At 52.6% G+C, this 18,654-nt stretch overlaps 1 protein-coding gene across 1 annotated transcript in view; it reads left to right on the top strand.

The window, feature by feature from the left end:
* The first annotated feature begins 5,632 nt into the window (after positions 1–5,632).
* The window catches only part of PRKCE (protein kinase C epsilon), a 503,276-nt gene continuing 490,254 nt past the window's right edge, over positions 5,633–18,654 (top strand). The window contains exon 1 of the mRNA XM_062209377.1: positions 5,633–6,652. Coding sequence (XP_062065361.1) covers positions 6,305–6,652 — 348 coding nt within the window. The 5' untranslated portion in view covers positions 5,633–6,304. The remainder of the gene's footprint in view (positions 6,653–18,654) is intronic.

Genomic DNA, 18,654 nt, shown 5'->3' on the forward strand with positions numbered 1-18,654 from the left:
AGTGTCCCAAGTCAGGGCTTAACCGGCCACACCCCAACGCCCGTCCCTTCTGTAAATCTTTTAGAAGAACCTAGTGGACTCTGTGAATTCACACAGTCGTGGTTATACATTTTGTTAGGCTGGAGTGACTGTTACTGGTAATGAAAACAACATCCCAGCCCTCAAGCCCTCGCTTGCTGGCACTGAAAAGTGAATTAGAGGCAGAGAGGGCCTAAGCGACTGTCCAGTCCGATCAGTCATGCTGGTCACTGACCAGATGTCCCCGGGGCACCTGCAGAAACAGCAGCTCCTCCTGGCACAGGTATCGCAGAACTGTCCCCCCGGAGAACACCAACGCACCTGTGCGGCTGTCTGTGTCAGGAGAGAAAAAGTGAAACACACAAGCTGAGGAGCGAGCGGTCTTTTTCTTTTAAAGACTCTCATCGCAAAACGACCTAAGCAAGAACCCTATCAAGCCTGGTCCCCCTGAGAAGGATTGTATTAGTTATTATAGTGTACACTGAGTGTACTTATAAAAATGCCCATCTACAGCAAGTGGGTTTACAGAAATCTTGCTCCCAGGGGATTACAATGTGATTGGCGTTATTGTCGTTACATGGTGTGCAGTGGTTCCAGTGTGACCAGTGCAGGAGGCAGTGGGTTTACCTAGGAGACTGGGGTTTAGGCCTCTATTCTGTGTGTGCTCCTTCGGAAATTCAGTTAACTTCTTTAACTTTCCTCAGGTCACAGAGGCTTTATTTTATTTTATTTTATTTTTTTACAGGCAGAGTGGATAGTGAGAAAGAGACAGAGAGAAAGGTCTTCCTTTTGCCGTTGGTTCACCCTCCAATGACCGCTGCGGCCGGCGCATTGCGCTGATCCGAAGCCAGGAGCCAGGTGCTTGTCCTGGTCTCCCATGCGGGTGCAGGGCCCAAGGACTTGGGCCATCCTCCACTGCCTTCCCGGGCCATAGCAGAGAGCTGGCCTGGAAGAGGGGCAACCGGGATAGAATCCGGCGCCCCGACCGGGACTAGAACCCGGTGTGCCAGCGCCGCAAGGCGGAGGATTAGCCTGTTAAGCCACGGCGCCGGCCAACAGAGGCATTTTATCACAAGAAAACTATGGACACGGCGATCTCCCAGGCCCTGCAGACTATGACTCACACGTGGCTCAGTTCTGTGTCCAAATACCTCCTGGGTGCCGCCCTTGAGGCCCTGAGGGTCCCGTGAGGCTGGGCCTGTGGCAGGGTGTGGGAGCTCTGGTGGCCGGGAGGCGTGAGAGTATGCAGGACTCTCCTAGTCTGCCCGTCTTCTGTGTGCAGTGGCCCAGGGCCAGTGGCGGAGGTTGAACGGTCCCACTCTTTATCGGCTTAGCGTGTGCTACCCCGAATCACCTCCCTGCACCAGTTACTGGACAGCAACACGGATGGCCGTCTCCAGTGCCATTCCCCAAGTAGCAGTGGCCCTTCCCAGCCCGCTGTGGTTGGAGGAGGGGTCACAGGCCAGCATGAGTGATGCTCAGCTTCCACGTGGCCACGGAATCGCCTGGCTGAGCCCCTCCAGCTGTGCTTTAGCTCCTTGCCTAGGACCAGCCATGCTCCGGCACGTGGCTTGGCAGTCGGCCTGCAGGCAGGAATGAACATGGAACAGACGAGGCACCCAGCTCCCAGCCGACCTGCACACACGAACAGTGTGTGTGAGCGAGACCTTTGCTATTTTAACACCGCAGGATTTGGGATGTACTGGCTACAGCAGGACCATCCAGGCCATCTCAGCTACTCAAGGGTCATTGTGTGCCAGCATTTTTGTTTTCCTACTGCTCCAAACGGCATGACACTAAAAATGTGAACTGCAGTAGGAATCGTCCAATTGCTGTTTGTTGTCCTGAGAGCACCTGCTGTAGCGTCAGTACATACAGGTACTTAGTTAAGATCCCTGGGCTGACACATATCTGAAAATCCCAAGAAGCAGCCCGATATCTGAATCCAAGAAGGTGAGGTATGGGATAGTGTTTTCCATAAGGGGCCCAGGAGTATGGGGCTTGGAAGGAGAGGACACCAGGCCATCTCCTTCCCGCATGTTTCTGAGCTCCATGGGGCCACCTCTGACCCCTCTACGTCCATGCAGGTGTAACAGCCGCTTGGCCTCTGAGTCACCAGCAACAGGCCTGGGGCAAAGTAAGCAAGCAGCTGGGAGTCAGCGGAGGGCGGGGCTGGGGCAGGGCTGGTGTCGCCAGGGCTGCAGTACATTCTGCCCTGACCCAGGTGTTGAACTCTGTTCCTGGAGCATGTGTGGAATGTCTGACAGGTGCAGGCCAGGCAGACCTCTGCAGCAGGCCCTTGGCATTCTGCAAAGGGCCATGTGAGCCCAGAGCCCAGTAGCAGGGCCATGAATACTGGCATGCAAGCAAGAATTACTGATTGCTGTTTTACCTTCTAAGCCACCCCTGGACTGGCTTCCATTTGCACTTGAAATGTGGAGCCCCTACCCACCCTGAGTGCACATAAAAGTTTTCCCACCGACAAGATGGCATCCGGCATCTGGCATCTTCACAGTGTGCTTGGGGAAGATCTGTTTTCATCTGGCCGAGTTTGAGAGTATGAAGGTGACAGATTTGTTTCGAAATGAGGAAGCAGTTGGGGCCGGCACTGTGGTGCAGTAGGTTAATCCTCTGCCGGTGGCGCCAGCATCCTGTAAGGACAAAGGTTCTAGTCCTGGCCACTTCTCTTCTGATCCAGCTCTCTGCTGTGGCCTGGGAAAGCAGCAGCAGATGGCCCAAGTGCTTGGGCCCCTGCACCCGCATGGGAGACCAGGAGGAAGCTCCTGGCTTTGGATCAGTGCAGTTCTGGCAATTGTAGCCATTTGGGGAGTGAACCAGCTGAAGGAAGACCTTTCTGTCTTTCTCACTGTAACTCGACCTCTCAAATAAATAAATAAAATATTGAAAGAAAAAAAGCAAGCAAGCAAGCAAGCAGTAAGGATAGGAAACCAGCAATGTGTGTGTGCAGAGTACCAGAGCTCTCCCCTTTATATGAAGAAAAACATTCATTGAACACAAAACGGGTGTTCTGTTTGGCCTCATCTCTTACCATCTGCATCTGCAGAAACCTGTAATAGGAGGGAGCCGGTCCTTGCTCAGCTGCAGACAGCATGGAGGCAGGTGCTGCCTTCCTGGACCCTGACCCAGGCTGCAGGGAGACAGTGTTGGAAGCTGGAAGGTTATGTTTGAGATAGTCGCCGACAGGCAATGGCCTCTACTTCATGTATTTGGCAGTCTTGCCTTGGGGAGGGAAGGGATGGAAATATCACATGCAAAAAGTTCAAGTTCAGTGTGTCCTTAATTCTAAACATATGTCCTGCTTAGTACACTAAAAAGGAGGGATTCAGGTCAATGTTTTTCAATCCAACCTACTTCCATTTGCATGCAAGATAGGCCGCACTCAGAGCCAGCGGAGGGAAGGTGTGCCACAGTAAGTAGACCAGGAGCCCTAACTTCACAAACTTCTCGACTTTCTAGACCTCCAACACGCTTCACAAATGGAGCACCCAGCTCCTATGCGGAGATGCAAGGGGTGCCATGCGCTCAGCAGTTTAAAACATATTTTAGTGCAATACTTAAAATTATTTAAAATGTGCACGGTGTGTCCACTCTGGCTTCTTATATTAACTTAAAAAAAAATATGCATCGCATCAGAGTGCTGAGCTTCTTGGTGCCTTTACCGTTTGTCTCTCAAGAGTCTCTGGGTCACCTCCCTCCCAGGCTGGCCCTGCCTCTCAGTGCATTTGCAGAAGGTGAAACCCCACTTGCTTGCCCCCCAGGAGAAAAAAGCGCAAGAACAACAGATTGGTGGAACCCAGAAGCAGAGGAGGAAAACACTGCAATGAGCAAAAGAGATACAAATTAAACAGCAAAGAACTGATAGGCACGGCCAGCTGGTGGGAGTGGCCACAGTAGGCGCAACTCTGGGAGCCCGAGGTTTTTCATGGGAATGGTCTCTGTAGTCCCTAAGGTTGCATGGGAGTCCCTAGCTGCCCGATCAGCCGGCGGGGCTCCTGGAAACTTCCAGTAAGCGGCTGCAGGCGTCTGCTACCAAAAGGCGATGTCTGCCACGACGGCCTTGGGACTTTTCTGATGGTTTGGGGACCCGTGTGCCACCTGTCCTTGTGCTTCCATTGTTCCACACACTGCCTCCTTCCTCACCTCCAAGCCTTTGAAAGCCTCTACGGCGACAGGCAAATGATAACCTTGTTGCTACCCAGGAAAAAAGGGACTGGGAGGCAGGTTTGAATTTTGCTCTGCACTACCCAGATCACGGCTCGCCGTGATCCCCACGTACCGGACCCCACCAGACACCCAGGCGAGGGCGGTGGTTTCCTTTCCACGCTCGCAGAACGCCCTGGCCCCAGGTGGCGGCTACCCCTGGAGCCCCAAGTCCCAGCTGGGCCGCGCCCCGGCCTCCGCGCTCCCGGCTCCACCCTCCCAGGTTCCCGGTCCCCCGCACGGGCCGTCCCCGCCAGGCCACCCTCCCCGCGCCGACTCCCGCGGAGGACGTCCCTCCCCCGCAGCCCAGAGCCCGGCCCACGTGACCAGTGGCCGCCGCGGCTCCCGGCCAGGGTTGAAAGGTTAGGGAGCTGCCCCCGAGGGCGCGCCCCGCTTCCCGCAGCCCGCGCGGCCGACCCCGGCCCCCGCGGGAGCGCAGACGCGGCCGGCGCACAGCGGAAGAGTCACTTTGGCAAAAGTAAACAGACAACACGGACGGGCCCGGGACGCTGCCAAGCTTTCACTTGTCCAAGAGTTCCCGCAGCTTGTGCAGTCCTGGGTAGGTCCCGAAGCGGGAGGCGTCCCCCCGAGGAGGGGACCACAACGACCGTGCTGCAAACGCACCGCAAGCCGGGCTCGGCGTCCGCCCCTCGGCCGCCGCAGAGTCCCGGGACGCAGGGGCAGCCAGGCCGCTCCGCAGGCCGCTCCTGCCGGCCGCTGCCCGAGCGGGGGCTGGGGCTGGGCCCGGGTCTTCCGGGGCCACCGCTACTTCCCAGCCTGGGCTCCAAGAGACGAGCTGGCCGCAGGGGCTCCGAGGAGTGAGCGGCCGCTCCCGTCCCGGGCCGGGCCACAGGGCCGCTCCAGAGCGCGCGGCCCCGCGCCCCGCTCCGGGCGCTTCCCCCATACCCGACGCGGGGTCCCCGCCCCGCTCCCGGCCCGGGCCGGCTGGCCCGCTCGCTGCCGTCCTGGGCTCGGCTCACTTCCCCGAATTGCTCCCCCAACCGGCAAAACTTTCTATTTCCCCAAGCACTGGTGCGCGCGCGCGCGCGCGCGCGCGTCCATACACACACACACACACACACAGACACGCGCGCACACACACTGACGTCTTTTGCGCATTTCCTGCATTAGAGGAGGCAGCGGCGCTCGCACACCGACCGAGGGAGCAGAGAGCGCGGGGCGGAGCGGACTGGCGGGCCGCGAGCGAGTGGCGGCCCAGAGCGGGGACGCGGGCTGCGGGCGCGCGGGCGCCGGCGCCCGGGAGGTGGGGCCGCGCCGAGTCGCAGTCCGGCCCCGCCGCCGCCGCGCCGCGCACCGCCCGGAGCTGAGCCGGCCTGCGCCCCGAGCCCCAGCGCAGCCGCCCCGGCTCCCGCGCCCGCGCGGATGTGAGATTCCGGGCTCCTGGCGCCTGCTGATAGCCGGCTGCGGCGCGGCGCTGCTTGGCCCGGGAGGCGGCGGCCGGGCTGGCCGTACGGCTCGTGGATTTTTTTCCCCTTCTTCTTCTTTTTTTTTTTTTTTTTTTTAAATTTGGCTCGGAGGAGGACCATTTCCTCTCGACATGCATCCCTCCGGATAGACTGAACATCCCTGGGTCCACCCCCGCCCCGCGCGGTCAGAGGCAGGCGCTGGGTGCACGAAGAGGATCCGGGTTGAAATCTGCGCCCCCGGCTCGCGTCCCCGCCCCGGCCCGGCCCCCCCTCCCCCTCCTGGAGTCGAAATTTCCCGGGATTATGTTTCGGAAAGGTAGGTGAGCGCCGGGCGCGGCGCCCGCTCCGCGCAGCCCGGACCCCGAAGCCGGCCCGGCGGCCAGCAGACAGCCGGCTCGTCTCCTCTGCTGGAGGTGCCGCCGGTGGCTGGGGGGAGAGACTCCGGCACGGACGTTCCCGGCTCTCCCCGTCGTCGCCGTTTTCCGTTAGGAACCCGGCGAGGAAATACATGCCCTCGCTGAGACTCGCCCGCGCCGGGGCGCAGCGCCACAAGGTGTAAGGAGTGTGCGGGGTGGGGCGACAGGGGCCCCGGAGGTCCCCGCCGTCCGTTCTTCACCCCTGCCATCCCCGCCCCGACCATGGTAGTGTTCAATGGCCTGCTGAAGATCAAAATCTGCGAGGCCGTGAGCTTGAAGCCCACAGCCTGGTCGCTGCGCCATGCGGTGGGACCCCGGCCGCAGACTTTCCTGCTCGACCCCTACATTGCCCTCAACGTGGACGACTCGCGCATCGGCCAGACGGCCACCAAGCAGAAGACCAACAGCCCGGCCTGGCACGACGAGTTCGTCACCGATGTGTGCAATGGGCGCAAGATCGAGCTGGCCGTCTTTCACGATGCCCCCATCGGCTACGACGACTTCGTGGCCAACTGCACCATCCAGTTCGAGGAGCTGCTGCAGAATGGGAGCCGCCACTTCGAGGACTGGGTGAGTCCCGGGCCTCCCCGCCCGGGAACCCGGCGTGGGATCCCCGTAATTGCTGGGGGAGAGAGAGAGAGAGAGAGAGAGAGAGAGAGAGAGAGAGAGAGAGAGAGAGAGAAGGAGACAGAGAGGAAGATGAGACTTGGGAAGAGGCTTCAGCCTTCTGCCCGCCGTGTTGCCCTCCAGATGGCAGGGCTGGCCAGAGCTTGCCAGCTGGGAGAGCCCCAGTGCGCTGGTGCTGAAGGCTGGCCGAGGACCTGGCGCGTGGTGGACCGGCCAGTGTGTGATTGTGCGTGGGTGGGTCCCTCCGTCCTTGGAGAGGCACGTGGAGCCTGAGACTGAAGGCTTCTTGCTGGTCCTGGCTTTGTCCTGCGGTAGCCTTCCAGTGAGCACTTGGTTTATTTTTCCCTCTGGGAGAACGCCTGCTTGTTTTTCTGCTCCTGCATGGTGGTCAGCTCATCTTCGGCCAGACAAGGAGAAAAATGTGTTCTCAGGATGTCCCCTCGAGGGTCCCAGACACATGAGCCCAGCTGGTTTTGCCCAGTGCACTGCCCATCCACCTAGAATGAATTATGTTTTAGACATGGTTCTGCTTGTAGGTCTTTGCGAGTCAATGCTTTGCATCTTAAAGTTACATCGTTGCCCTGAGTCGCTGTGCAGTGAAATACTGTTTGCCAAGTCTGAGTTAATTGATTACATTGTCAAAATATTAGGGACTTGGAAATAGGCCTTGTCGATGTACTGTAAACCAAATGCATACCTTGGCCCTCAGACAAGCCGAGAGAAGCAAGCTTGGTTTTGAGCTGTTCTTGGAGAGAAGGTGTTGCGTTAGGAGATGGAATTCTGCATTTTCAGGTTGGTTCTGTGAGTCTGCTCAGAGCAGCTATTGCTGTGGATGTGAACGTTTTCAGGGTGCTTTGGTCTACACACAGAGAGAGGTATCTGACCCTGGTGAGGAGATGGAGAGGAGTCACTTTCTATTGAAAAAGCACTCCGTGAATGCCCCAGGGGTCAGAGGTCGCACCTGACTCACCTTGGGATATCACCTTCCCTCCTTTTTGCAAAGACGTGGAGTTTCAGGGGAAATAGGAAAAAGCCTGTTCTTTTTCTGCTCATGGCTGTGATGTAGTCTGCCTGAAACCATGGTTACGGGGCTCACAGGGAAGCGCCAACAAGTACAACCCTGGGAGATTTGTGGCTTCCACTTTGGGAAGCAGGCAAACCTTCGTGGCATTCCCAGAGAGCTCAGTGGCATCCCGTGGCATCTCACAGGTGCCTGCACCCGAGGCCCCCCCTCATCCCCAGCGGCCTTTCCCTTTGCCATCACTCCTGTAAGTAGTACGTGTTGGGGAAACTGATGGGATTGCTCATTTCATAGCCAGACTTCAACACTAACAGCTATGAGTTTGAAACTTGTTTTTGTTCAGGAAGGGGCAGGGAAAAAAAATCGAAAAGCTAAAACCAGTATCAAGGAGCTGGGGGCCTTCTGCAGAGAGCAGGGGACATGACCAGCCACCCTGCGTCTGTGCACGGAACAGGCAGTGGCTGGAGGCACTGTGTCTGCGCATTGCTGGCAGTGCTTCGTGGGACCCACTGCCCACACTGGGCACATCAGGGTACCCCTACCCCCTTTCATCATGCCCAGTGAAGCATGCCGTGGGAATTACTTGCTTGATTATCCTCTTGTAAGATTCTCAAATTCACATCGGACTTGGCCATAGACCAGATCATCCAGTGCACCGGCAAGTTTTACAGGCAAGGTCATTGAGCTCCAGAGGAGCTGACTGGATATAGCCAAGGTCACATGGCAAACAAAGGTGGATTGAAAGTAGGGTCTCCACCTCCTCTTACCTCCCACTGCAACCCATCTGGCTTCCCGGTCTATTTATTCTCCCTGCAGATTCATGTGCTGTGTCCATGACATTTTTATTGTGCGTGATAACTTCAAGTGCTTTCAAAATCATTATTTCTTTTGCCTGATAGCAAGTGTGAGTTAGGTATGACAGCTATTGCACGTATTTTAAAACTTGAGACACAGAGAAACTCGAAGTCAGAGAATCGAGGAGAGGAGCTGGTGCTTATTACTCATCTGGTATTGTTTTTCCTGGAGAAGGCTGTGGCCACTTGACCCAGAGACCAGCGGCGACTGGGCTGAGTCAGGGCACCTTTTCCATTCCTATCATCCAGGGCACGCCCACCGCATGACACCTGTGGGTAGAATCGGCTGGGCTCAGGCCTCGGTGCTCCTTACCTGGAAGGAACAAAGAGGCACACCCTGTCTTGGGTGTGGCTACCAAATCTGGCCTAAAGTAAGGAGAAGTGGAGGGCACGAAACAGGTGCTTCTACCCCTGCCAGGCAACCTGTCATTCCACTCAAGTTTGGATTCATGGAGCTTCCGTTCTGTGCTAAGCTCCACTGGTTGGAGGTAATTCAGAGGTGAAAAGCCATGGATTACTCTCCAGGGGCTTTCATTTCACTAAGGGAATGACACCAAAGCAGATCCACTTAAGTAACATTTAGATTCCAAATGAGGAGTACCATAAGTGTGTTAAAAGGGTTCAGAAAGGTCATGTATTGAGCAAGCCTGGAGGAATCCTGGAGAGCTCCTAGAAGGAGGCGTGAACTGGGCAAGAAAGAGTAGATAACATTTGAAGAGGAACCCACAAGAGGAGGCAGTGCTTTGGCATGGACACGGCTGGGATAAAGGCAGAGAGTACCTGGGTCAGGGCTGGAGAACACATAGGCAGAGCTGAAACTGAAGGCACCTGATAGAAATTCCCAGGTACCCGAGCTTTCCCAGATTGAAGACTTTTTTTTTCCTAAGGATGACCTGTGCTGTTTACTTGAGATTTTAAAAAAATTGACTCTTATTTTCCACTTAATCCTTTATTAAGCTCCACTCTTGATAATACCACAGGGTTGAGTATTAGAGTTCTGATTTTTCTTTATTCCCAGGGCTCTTAAAAACAAAAAAATTCATCCCAGGTGCCCCTGAACACCGTTTGTGATACAGGGTTCAGGCTTTGGAGACACAGGAGTGGAGAAACTTTCGGAAACTGAGGCGGATCTCAAGAGTTTAAAAGCCAGGCTGAGATAATGATTCTGCTGCTAATGAGAACTATTTCAGCTGTGATGACAAAGAGGGTTGCCTGAGAGAAGGCGCATTACAAAGAGCAGGAGAGATTTCACCGGTGCTTACAGCGGATTCCATTATCACAGGAATAATGTGGCTAGGTTTTCCAAGGACTAGATCCTGATGCCTCTCAGATCTCGGTGTGCACAAGTGTCAGTAGGGGAAGATCTCCAAAGTACGGATCCTCTGGCTTCATGTTCAGGGCTTTGGGTCCTGAGGCATCTGAGCCCTGGGCATCTGCATTGATGGTGAGTTGTCCTAGGGATTCTTGCTTTGAGAAGTGTAGGTTAGGAAGGAAATTGCCAGCAGGGGAGGTGCCAGGTAATTAATGGATCACATTTTCATAACAGAATTGTCTTGCAATTTTATAGGAGAGTGTGCTAATTCCTAAGGCGAGATTGGTAAGGATATGTGTGTGGACCAGAAGTACGGGCAGGCACTGGGGGAGCAGCGGCTGCCTGCGTGCCGGCTGGAGTGGCGTTTGCGTCTGGGAAAAGAGCTCGGGAGAGGGCTTCCAGGGCTGCCTGCAGGTGCCAGCTGGCCGGCCCCTCCGCTGCTGCCTCCTTGCTTCTCACACCAAGCTCAGTTGCCCCTTTGTTCTGCGGCCAGAGCCCTGCAGACATCTTTGGTTTGTGTCCGTCTCCCGGTCTCCTGCTTTATCCTGTAGCAGAGCTGCTCATGGAACAGTGGTGATGAGAGAGAGGTGGCTCCCCAGACAGGCTGTGGGCACAGCTCTGGAGCCAGGCTGCCTGGGTTTGAACACCGTGTCTACTTTTGTGAGCTTCGGTGAACAATGTCACCTTTTTTATGTCTGTGTCTTCCTCTACAAAATGTGGGTGACAGTACAAGTCCCTGTCTATAATGGAATGGGGTTCCTGTGGGGATTAAATGAGTTAATCCGTGTCAAGTGCATAGACCAGAGCTTGGCCCTTAGTAACTGCTTAGTGAGTGATTAACTTCTGCAGTTGTCATGTCGTGTCTCCTATACCTAGCATGGGGCTGGCCCCAGAGAGGTTTCCTACTGAACTAATTATTATGCAGGCCCGGAAGAAGCACATTTTGCATGGGCTGCCAAGTAGTACTCTTCAGCCCTGTGGTCTCATTTGACAAGAAGTTTCCAAAGTGGCCCATGGGCCGGGCTTCTCAAATGAATGGCATATCTGGTGAACCAGGGGAAGGGGCCCAGAGGTGAGGCCCTGGACTGTGGCCCACCAGGATTGTGTAGGGGAAGGTCTTATGACACAAAGGCACAGCTCCCCAAGATGTTTGGCCTCTGGGGTCTCCATGGGAGCCTGGGGCTCTGGTGGTGAGGTTCAACAGGACCCCTGCTGAGCCACACCGTGTGGGGCTGGGCCACAGGTTGCTGTAATTGCCCAAGGGCACGGTGCTATCTTCAGGACACTGGGAATCTCAGAATCTCTAAAGCCTCGGGGTATCCTAGGAGTGAGTGGGAAGGGTTTGCAAAGGAAGAGTGAAAGGCTTGGGAGGGTCTACCACACCCCCTCTGTGGGCAGCTCCTCCTTGACCTTGTCCTCCACAGATCTGCCTGAGCTCCTACATTCCTTGGCATCCAATTCCTTGTTGCTCCCATTGGATGTACTTAGCAGGGGGTTATGTAACAGTTCCCCTGTGGTGCTATCTCACACCGACTCTTGACATTGAGTCTTAGAGTTAGGGCCTGAGGTAATCAGCACCCAGCCTATCTGTGGGCCAGTCCTATCTGTGTGTCCGGACACCAGGCAGAGTTAGGAACATTTGGGGCCCTCAGTGGCTAGAGTCCCAGCCATCGGATGCCTCTTCCACTCACTGTTTTATCCCTTTGGGTGTGTGATGTAGGCTCTTGAAGCCTGCTTCTTCATCTGCAAAATGGGAATGGCTCTTACCTCGCAGAGTTGTGAGAATTAAATAAGGGATCTTTGTAATGCTCTTATCAAAAGCTCTGGCTACGATATATTTCAGAAATTTTATTATTAATACTTGGACATACATCGTATGTGCTCTTGGTTTTAGAATCTTAAATGTATGGTATAGTGAGATATTTCTCTCACTGGCTTGTGAATGTATTCATATGAAAAGTCTTACATAGTCTAAAAATAAATTTAATTTAGTTACACTTCAAAAATAGCCTTTTTGAAAATAATAGGATTATTTGAAATGAGATTATTTTGGGAAGTCTAGGAATTGTGGCCATTGTGGCCAAAGGTTAATTATTTATTGAAGCATATGAGTAATTTGAAATAGGGATATTTGGGAGCTGGTGTTTTAGTTATATCTTGTCAGTTTCATCTGGTTTCTTGAATTTAAATGAATTCCTGATGCTACTGACTCTAAATCCCTCATTTCAGCCCATACCCACCCTTGAACTCCAGAACTCAGATAAAGGTCAGATAAAGGGCCGCCTGCCTTCTCATCATTGCCATCTGACTGTGAAAAGGCATCTCAAACTCAGTGCAGCCAGTGTGGCCTACCCGTTCTCCTCTGCTCAGAAACAGCAACTCTGTCCGTCCACCTACCCGGGCCAAAACCTTCTCATTGTTATACATCTCATATCTAGCGCATCAGCAACATCTGTTGTGTCTGTCTTCAAAATATAGGCCAGAGGCTGGTACTGTGGCACAGTGGATGAAGCTGCTGCCTGCAGTGTGGGCATCCCATATTGGAGTGCCAGTGCAAGTCCTGGGTGCTCTGCTTCTGGTTCAGCTCCCTGCCTGTATGGCAATGCAGCAGGGCAAGGTCCAAGTACTGGCCCCTGCCACCCCTGTGAGAGACCTGGATGGAGTTCCAGGCCCCAGCTTCAACCTGGCCCGGCCCTGGCCATCATGGCCGTCTGGGGGGAGTGAACCAGCAAATGGAAGGTCTCTTTCTCTCTGCTTTTCCCTATTTCTCTGTAACTCTGCCTTTCAAATCAATCAATCTTTACACACACGCATACACACCCTGGCCCAAGTCACTGTCATCTTATTCCAATGGCCTCCTAACTGGCTTCATTTTGCTCCAGTCTGCTCCCAAATCTCTCAGCTAAAAACCCAAGTCCTCACCATAACCCACAAGGCCAACACAGTCACGCGTCCTATTGTGCCCTCTCTGACACTGTCACCTACTCCCCTCCTTGTTCATTCCTCTCCAGCCATATGGGCCCACTGCATACCCTTGAAACATAGCACGCTCTGTCTTCAGCCATTGCACTGGTTCTCCTAGCACTGAGAGGACAGGAACAGACTGTTAGAACTCACTGACATCTCAGCAGAATCAAAGCTCCAGAGGGAAGGTGATTGCGCTCCATACTCCCGTGCTTGCAGGCAGAAGGAACCTGCACCTGCCCCCAAACCCAAGTGCTAAAGTTAGGACCTCCCCTCTCTTGCTCCCTCCTGTCCCTTCCAGCTCACCTTCGAGTCTCAGAGAATAAAAATAAAATATCCAAATGATAAAAGCTGCCTAGAATGTTCCTCCCCAGCTGTGTCCACGGGTCAAGCCTTTACCCAAGTGTCGCATTCTCTGTGCGGCCTTTGCTGGCTGTCTCTGAACCCCCACCCTCTTCGGGGGCTCTGGATGTGTTCCTTGCCAACTCTGGTTGTTTTGGCTCCCTCGCTCTCACCTCTATCCTATATGCTGTTTATCGTTCCTGTTTACTTTTATTGTCTATCTCTAGCACTAGAACAGACATCGTATACTGAGGCTCTTGTTCACCGTCATGCTCCTGGCACTCCAGACAGTGCCTGGCCTGCTGCTGAGTGAATGTATAAACTTAATGAGCTCCAGTCTAGCGGAGGGCTAGGTGCTGGCGACTCAGTGAAGCAGAAGTGATGGGTGGTGGGGCTCCTGCCACTGAGGAACATGAAAGCTTGAAGTGCAGGTGGGTAACCCAGGATGGGGAGCAGTTGAGAGTGGATTTCTTCAACAACCCTGCACCATCAAGAAAAGTGAGGAGGAGAACCAGTGGATGGGAGATCTCTCTGTCTCTCTCTCTCTGTAGCTCTGCCTTTCAAATAAATAAATCAATCTTTTTAAAAAAAAGGAGGAGGAGGGGCCGGTGTCATGGCTCACTTGGTTAATCCTCTGCCTGTGGTGCTGGCATCCCATATGGGTGCCGGGTTCTAGTCCTGGTTGCTCCTCTTCCAGTCTAGTTCTCTGCTGTGGCCCGGGAGTGCAGTGGAGGATGGCCCAAGTGCTTGGGCCCTGCACCCGCATGGGAGACAAAGAAGAAGCACCTGGCTCCTGGCTTTGGATCAGCGCAGCGCCGGCTGTGGCGGCCATTTGGGGAGTGAACCAATGGAAGGAAGACCTTTCTTTCTGTCTCTCTCTCTCTCTCTCACTATCTATAACTCAACCTGTCATATAAATTTATATAAAAAAAAAGGAGGAGGAGGAAGAAGAAAAGGATATTTTATTTTATTAAAATCAGTGAGATTCGCTGAAGATATCTTTATGGGAGAATGCTCTATTGTTTCCATTGACAATTTGCACTAAGCTGAAAAATCTCCCTCCATCAAGTAAGAAGTTTCTCGAAGTAGGAGCTGTGTACCTGTGAGATACCCAGGGCCCGTGTAAGGTGCTCTGGTGAGGGGAGAAGGAAACCTTCTGTGCCCTTCATTTGCAGAGCTTAAAATCAAGTTTCAATTCTCATGAGGATTTTGGAGCTTAAACCCCTTTGTCTTTGGCAGCAAGAAGAGATGAAATGTCAAATTCTGGCACCTGAACTCCCGGAGCTCACTGACACATGTGCAGACCACGCTTCCAGGGGTTTTCACTTCAGCTGAAAGAACTCCAGAGCAGGCCTGCAGTATTTTACATAAATGAACCCTACCCTTGGCAAACGGGCTATCTGTCCCGGTCCCTCAGGGTACATGTGGGCTTGTTAAGTCATTACAGTCTATCGTCATGCTAATCAGCAGGGCTGTACCTGTTTGAAATTTAGTTTTCAGGCAGAAATCGTGTGAAGTGGCCGAAAGTCTGAGCAGTGCTGGGAGCACTGAGAGGACAGGAGCAGACGGTCATAACTCACTGACATTTCAACAGAACGGACACTCCAGAGCAAAGGGTATTACACTCCATACTGCTGTGCTTGGGGGCAGGAACCCACACCTGCCCCCAAACCCAAGTGCTGAACTTAGGACCTCCCCTCTCCTGCTCCCTCCGGTCCCTTCCAGCGCACCTTCAAGTCTCAGACAGGTAGTGGTGAGATAGTGAAAGTCACTTGTGTTTGCTCACTGAGCTCCTGGCCTCCGGGACTAGATCAGACTACTGTGTTATCAGGCTCAAGCAGGGATTGGGAGTCCTGGTCATTATGCTTACTGAGGAAGATCCCTGACTGATTCTGTGCCTGTCTTGCACGAATGGATCTGTTTGTTCTTCCAGTCTGCTCCACCTCTGGGTGCCAGTGCTCTTTCCCCAGGCAGATAGGAGCGTCCCGTGAGCAGGAGGGGCCTCTTTCTCCCCCTCTGCAATCAGAGTAGGAGCCACTGAGGGGGTCCCTGCAGCCCACTCACTCCTGGGTTGCCTGATTGAAAGGCTGCTCCTCTGGGGTGTGTCTTGTGAAGCTCAGCTGGGCCGCATTCTGTCATCCTACCGACTTCAGTTTTGCTCTGATGAGTCCATCGTCTGGAACACTGCTGCAAAGAACCGTGGTGGAACCCATGAAAGATTCTAAACAGTGGACAGAGCTGTGTATGCCTTCGTTGTCTGCCTATAGTTTCATCCATGGAGCAAATATTTACTGAATGCCTTATATACCAGGCACCAGGCCAAGAGCTGGTCCCTGCTCTCCTGGAGCACATAGTGTAGCAAGAAGCACAGTATTAATCTGGGAATAGCATCACTATCCTGGTCTAAAAACATTATCACTGAGAAGCAGGGGTTGCCATAATCTTTTCAGAACCTGGGGACAGCAGAACTTCAATTCCGCAAGGTTGGGTTGGCTAATACTTTGTCCTTTCCCAAGGACTTAGGCTAAGTGGGGAGTTCTATTAACTAGTGGTGTCAGACCTTGGATTCCAGTTTGTGAAATAGGAGTTAGAATAGTCTAGAATTTAGATGTTCTGGATCGTGTTACCGTGACCCAGACTCAGCCATTGGCAGCCTACGGTTTAGGCTCTTGATAGATGTTTGTTGTTCTCCACGAAGCCACGTCTTCTCTCTGCAAAACTGTCAGCTTCCTGCTTGTTCCTCCTTCATCCTTCTTTAGTCCTGTGCTCAAAATCACACAGCTGTTTTTGATAGCTTGCTTCTTTACCTTATGTTCAAGGCCCACATAAATAAAGAAATTTACTTAAAAAAATGAAAGCCTGTCTCTGTATCATCGAACCACTCAAAGGATGTCCTAAAAACAAACACGCAAGCAAGCAGAATTTCTGGAATGCAAGGCCTGTGAATCCATCTCCATCCCTGGCACTGATGAGTATCCCAGCCGTTTCAGGTAGCTGAGAGCCCATCCATCACCCATCAAGGTTGGAGCGCATCATTAACCAGGGTTTGCCAGCTGCCTTTTAGGAAGTGGGAGCCTTACAGTGTTTCCAGGTCTCTGTGATCTCAGAGCTTGGGAGGTATTACAAAGTCCTATGCATGCTGGAGAATTAAAGACAATTAAAGACTTCAAGATGGTCAGTAGCAAAGGGAATTGTGCACCTCTGCATAATTAGGTATTGCCTAAGCACATTTCATCATAGAATGATCTTACTGGGTGAAACCTTAAGAACCTGTGTTTTGTAGATCTGTTTTGAGAAGCGTTATAATTAGATAAAAGAGGAAATGGACTTTCCTCAAGTGAGCCATTTGGGGAATCAAGATTAACACTCTTTTACAAAACAGTGAATCAGAGGAACTGTGGGAATTCACAGGAGAGGAGGTTCCTGCGAGTTCCGATAGAGGCTTCTTGGTAAGATTTTGAGCCAGGCTTGGAAGAAAATGGATCTAAATAGACAGATAAGGGGACCCTTCTAAACTGGGTGATGACAATAAAATATGTTGGAGAAGCAGTTTTTAGCATTTTGGGTTATGAGGAGTGGCAGGAGCCCAGTTCGATTAAAGTAGGACTGCAACCCAAAAATAATTGCTTCATTAAAAAAAATTAAACATCTATCCCAAGAAAGAGAGCAGCAGATAGAATGGGTAGCCATTCATTCATCTGTCCACACTTCAGCCAGCCAGTCAGCCAGCCAGCTGTTCCACACACATATGTACTGAACACAGCCTGTGTTCTAGGAACTTTTCTTGGAGCAAAATGTTGAGCAAAAGCACTCATGATTTTATCGAACTCCTGGCTATCAGGGGAATCTCTCCTGAGGACGCACCTCTGTCTCCTGTGCTGCACTGCCAGCTATTTTTGGTTTATTTCTTGATAGATTGATAAGGATAGAAAATACCTTTGTAGAATCCTTCATGTAATCGAATGGTGGTGGTTTGTCCACATCCATGGATCTAAAAGAGTCGTATGGGCTTTGGAATCAGTTCCGAGTTGGAATTTTAGCGTTATCAGTGTTGTCTGCATGATATCGGGCCAGTGTGTGCCGGTCCCCCATCAGCAAACTGAGAATAATAGTCATCTAGCAGAGTTACTGCAGTTGGAGATGAGAAATGTGAAAGTGCCCGGCTTACAGCAAGTTTCCAATAAATGGTAGCTGGCAGTTATTGGTGGTTATCTGCAATTAATATTTTTGCTAGATACAGGTAAAATTGTACTTCGGTCTGAAGATGTTTGTGATAACCACCTGGGAGGTTCTAGCAAGGTTTTTTCCTGCCTCTCTGAAATGAGCTAGCTACCAGGAGGCATTGGGATTGCTGCCTTCCAGCGCCAGAACTAGAATTCCATGCTTGGCCCTTCTTAGGCAGCTCCTGGCATGGGAAGTGAGAGGAACATGGATTACCTGCCCCCTGGATGACTTCTGCCCCAGTGGGGCAGCATCTGGTGCCTTGTTTCCTCTTGCAATTTTGGAAAGCTGAGAGCATTGTCTTTGGACCTGAACATCACCTGCATTAGCCATGGGCCTCGTACGGAAACTGAAGTTTCAGTCTTCTTCTTTTTTTTTTTTTCTTACAGTCAGTTTTGCCCGGGTCTGTGTGCATCCCGTTTCCTCTGGGCCAAAGCCTCTGAGTTCATTTTCCTACAGTATGTGCCTCTGTGCCCCTAGTGTGTTGCACACCGGTTGTTCCATTGTCCTGGCCTGAATTTGGGCAGCGTCCCGCGGTGCTCCATTTGGAGAGTGAGGTTTGGCTTTTGACCACGATGTCTGGATTGCTTGGGACAAGAAGGATTGAATCGTAGCTAGCCTCCTTGCTGTCTTCTTCCAGAGAACTCTACATTTACTTGTTAATCATCTATTAAGACCCTTGCTCTTTTAGCTTGGAGTTGAGATAACTTTCGCTCAAGTAACAAGCGTACACGTGGCAGATGGCTCATCTGACCATCGCTGAGGAGCAGTTCTCAGACGTTATTTTCCTTCTCATCTTCAGCCAGGCTCACCTACGTCCTTTTCTTCCTTCGAAGGAGCCCACCCAGGAGTGGGAGACCTGCTTCTTCTCTCGTGCAGCTTTGTGACTTTGAGAGAATTCAGTTAGCCTCCTCACACTTCTGTCGTCTCATTTATGCAAAGGGTTAATCCTGTGGAGTGTCGGTGAGGATCAGGGAGGATGCAGGGAGGCGACAGTGCCTGGGCATTGAGCTACCACTTCCAGGCCCTGTTGAGCCACTGAGCGTCTGCAGGGCCACCACTTGTCTTTGGCACCCAAACTCCTTCTTTTGTGTCGTTTGCTGCTCCAGGGCACCTGTCCTGTTCCCTAAGGCTGGTGTTCCCAAGCGGAATACAGCACGCCCAGTTAAAATCAAATTTCAAATAAACTATGAATCCTTTTAAAAAAAAAGATAGGGTAAATATTGCACAC

The sequence above is a fragment of the Lepus europaeus genome, chromosome 13, assembly GCF_033115175.1.
Source record: "Lepus europaeus isolate LE1 chromosome 13, mLepTim1.pri, whole genome shotgun sequence".
Classification (NCBI taxonomy): Eukaryota; Metazoa; Chordata; class Mammalia; order Lagomorpha; family Leporidae; genus Lepus; species Lepus europaeus.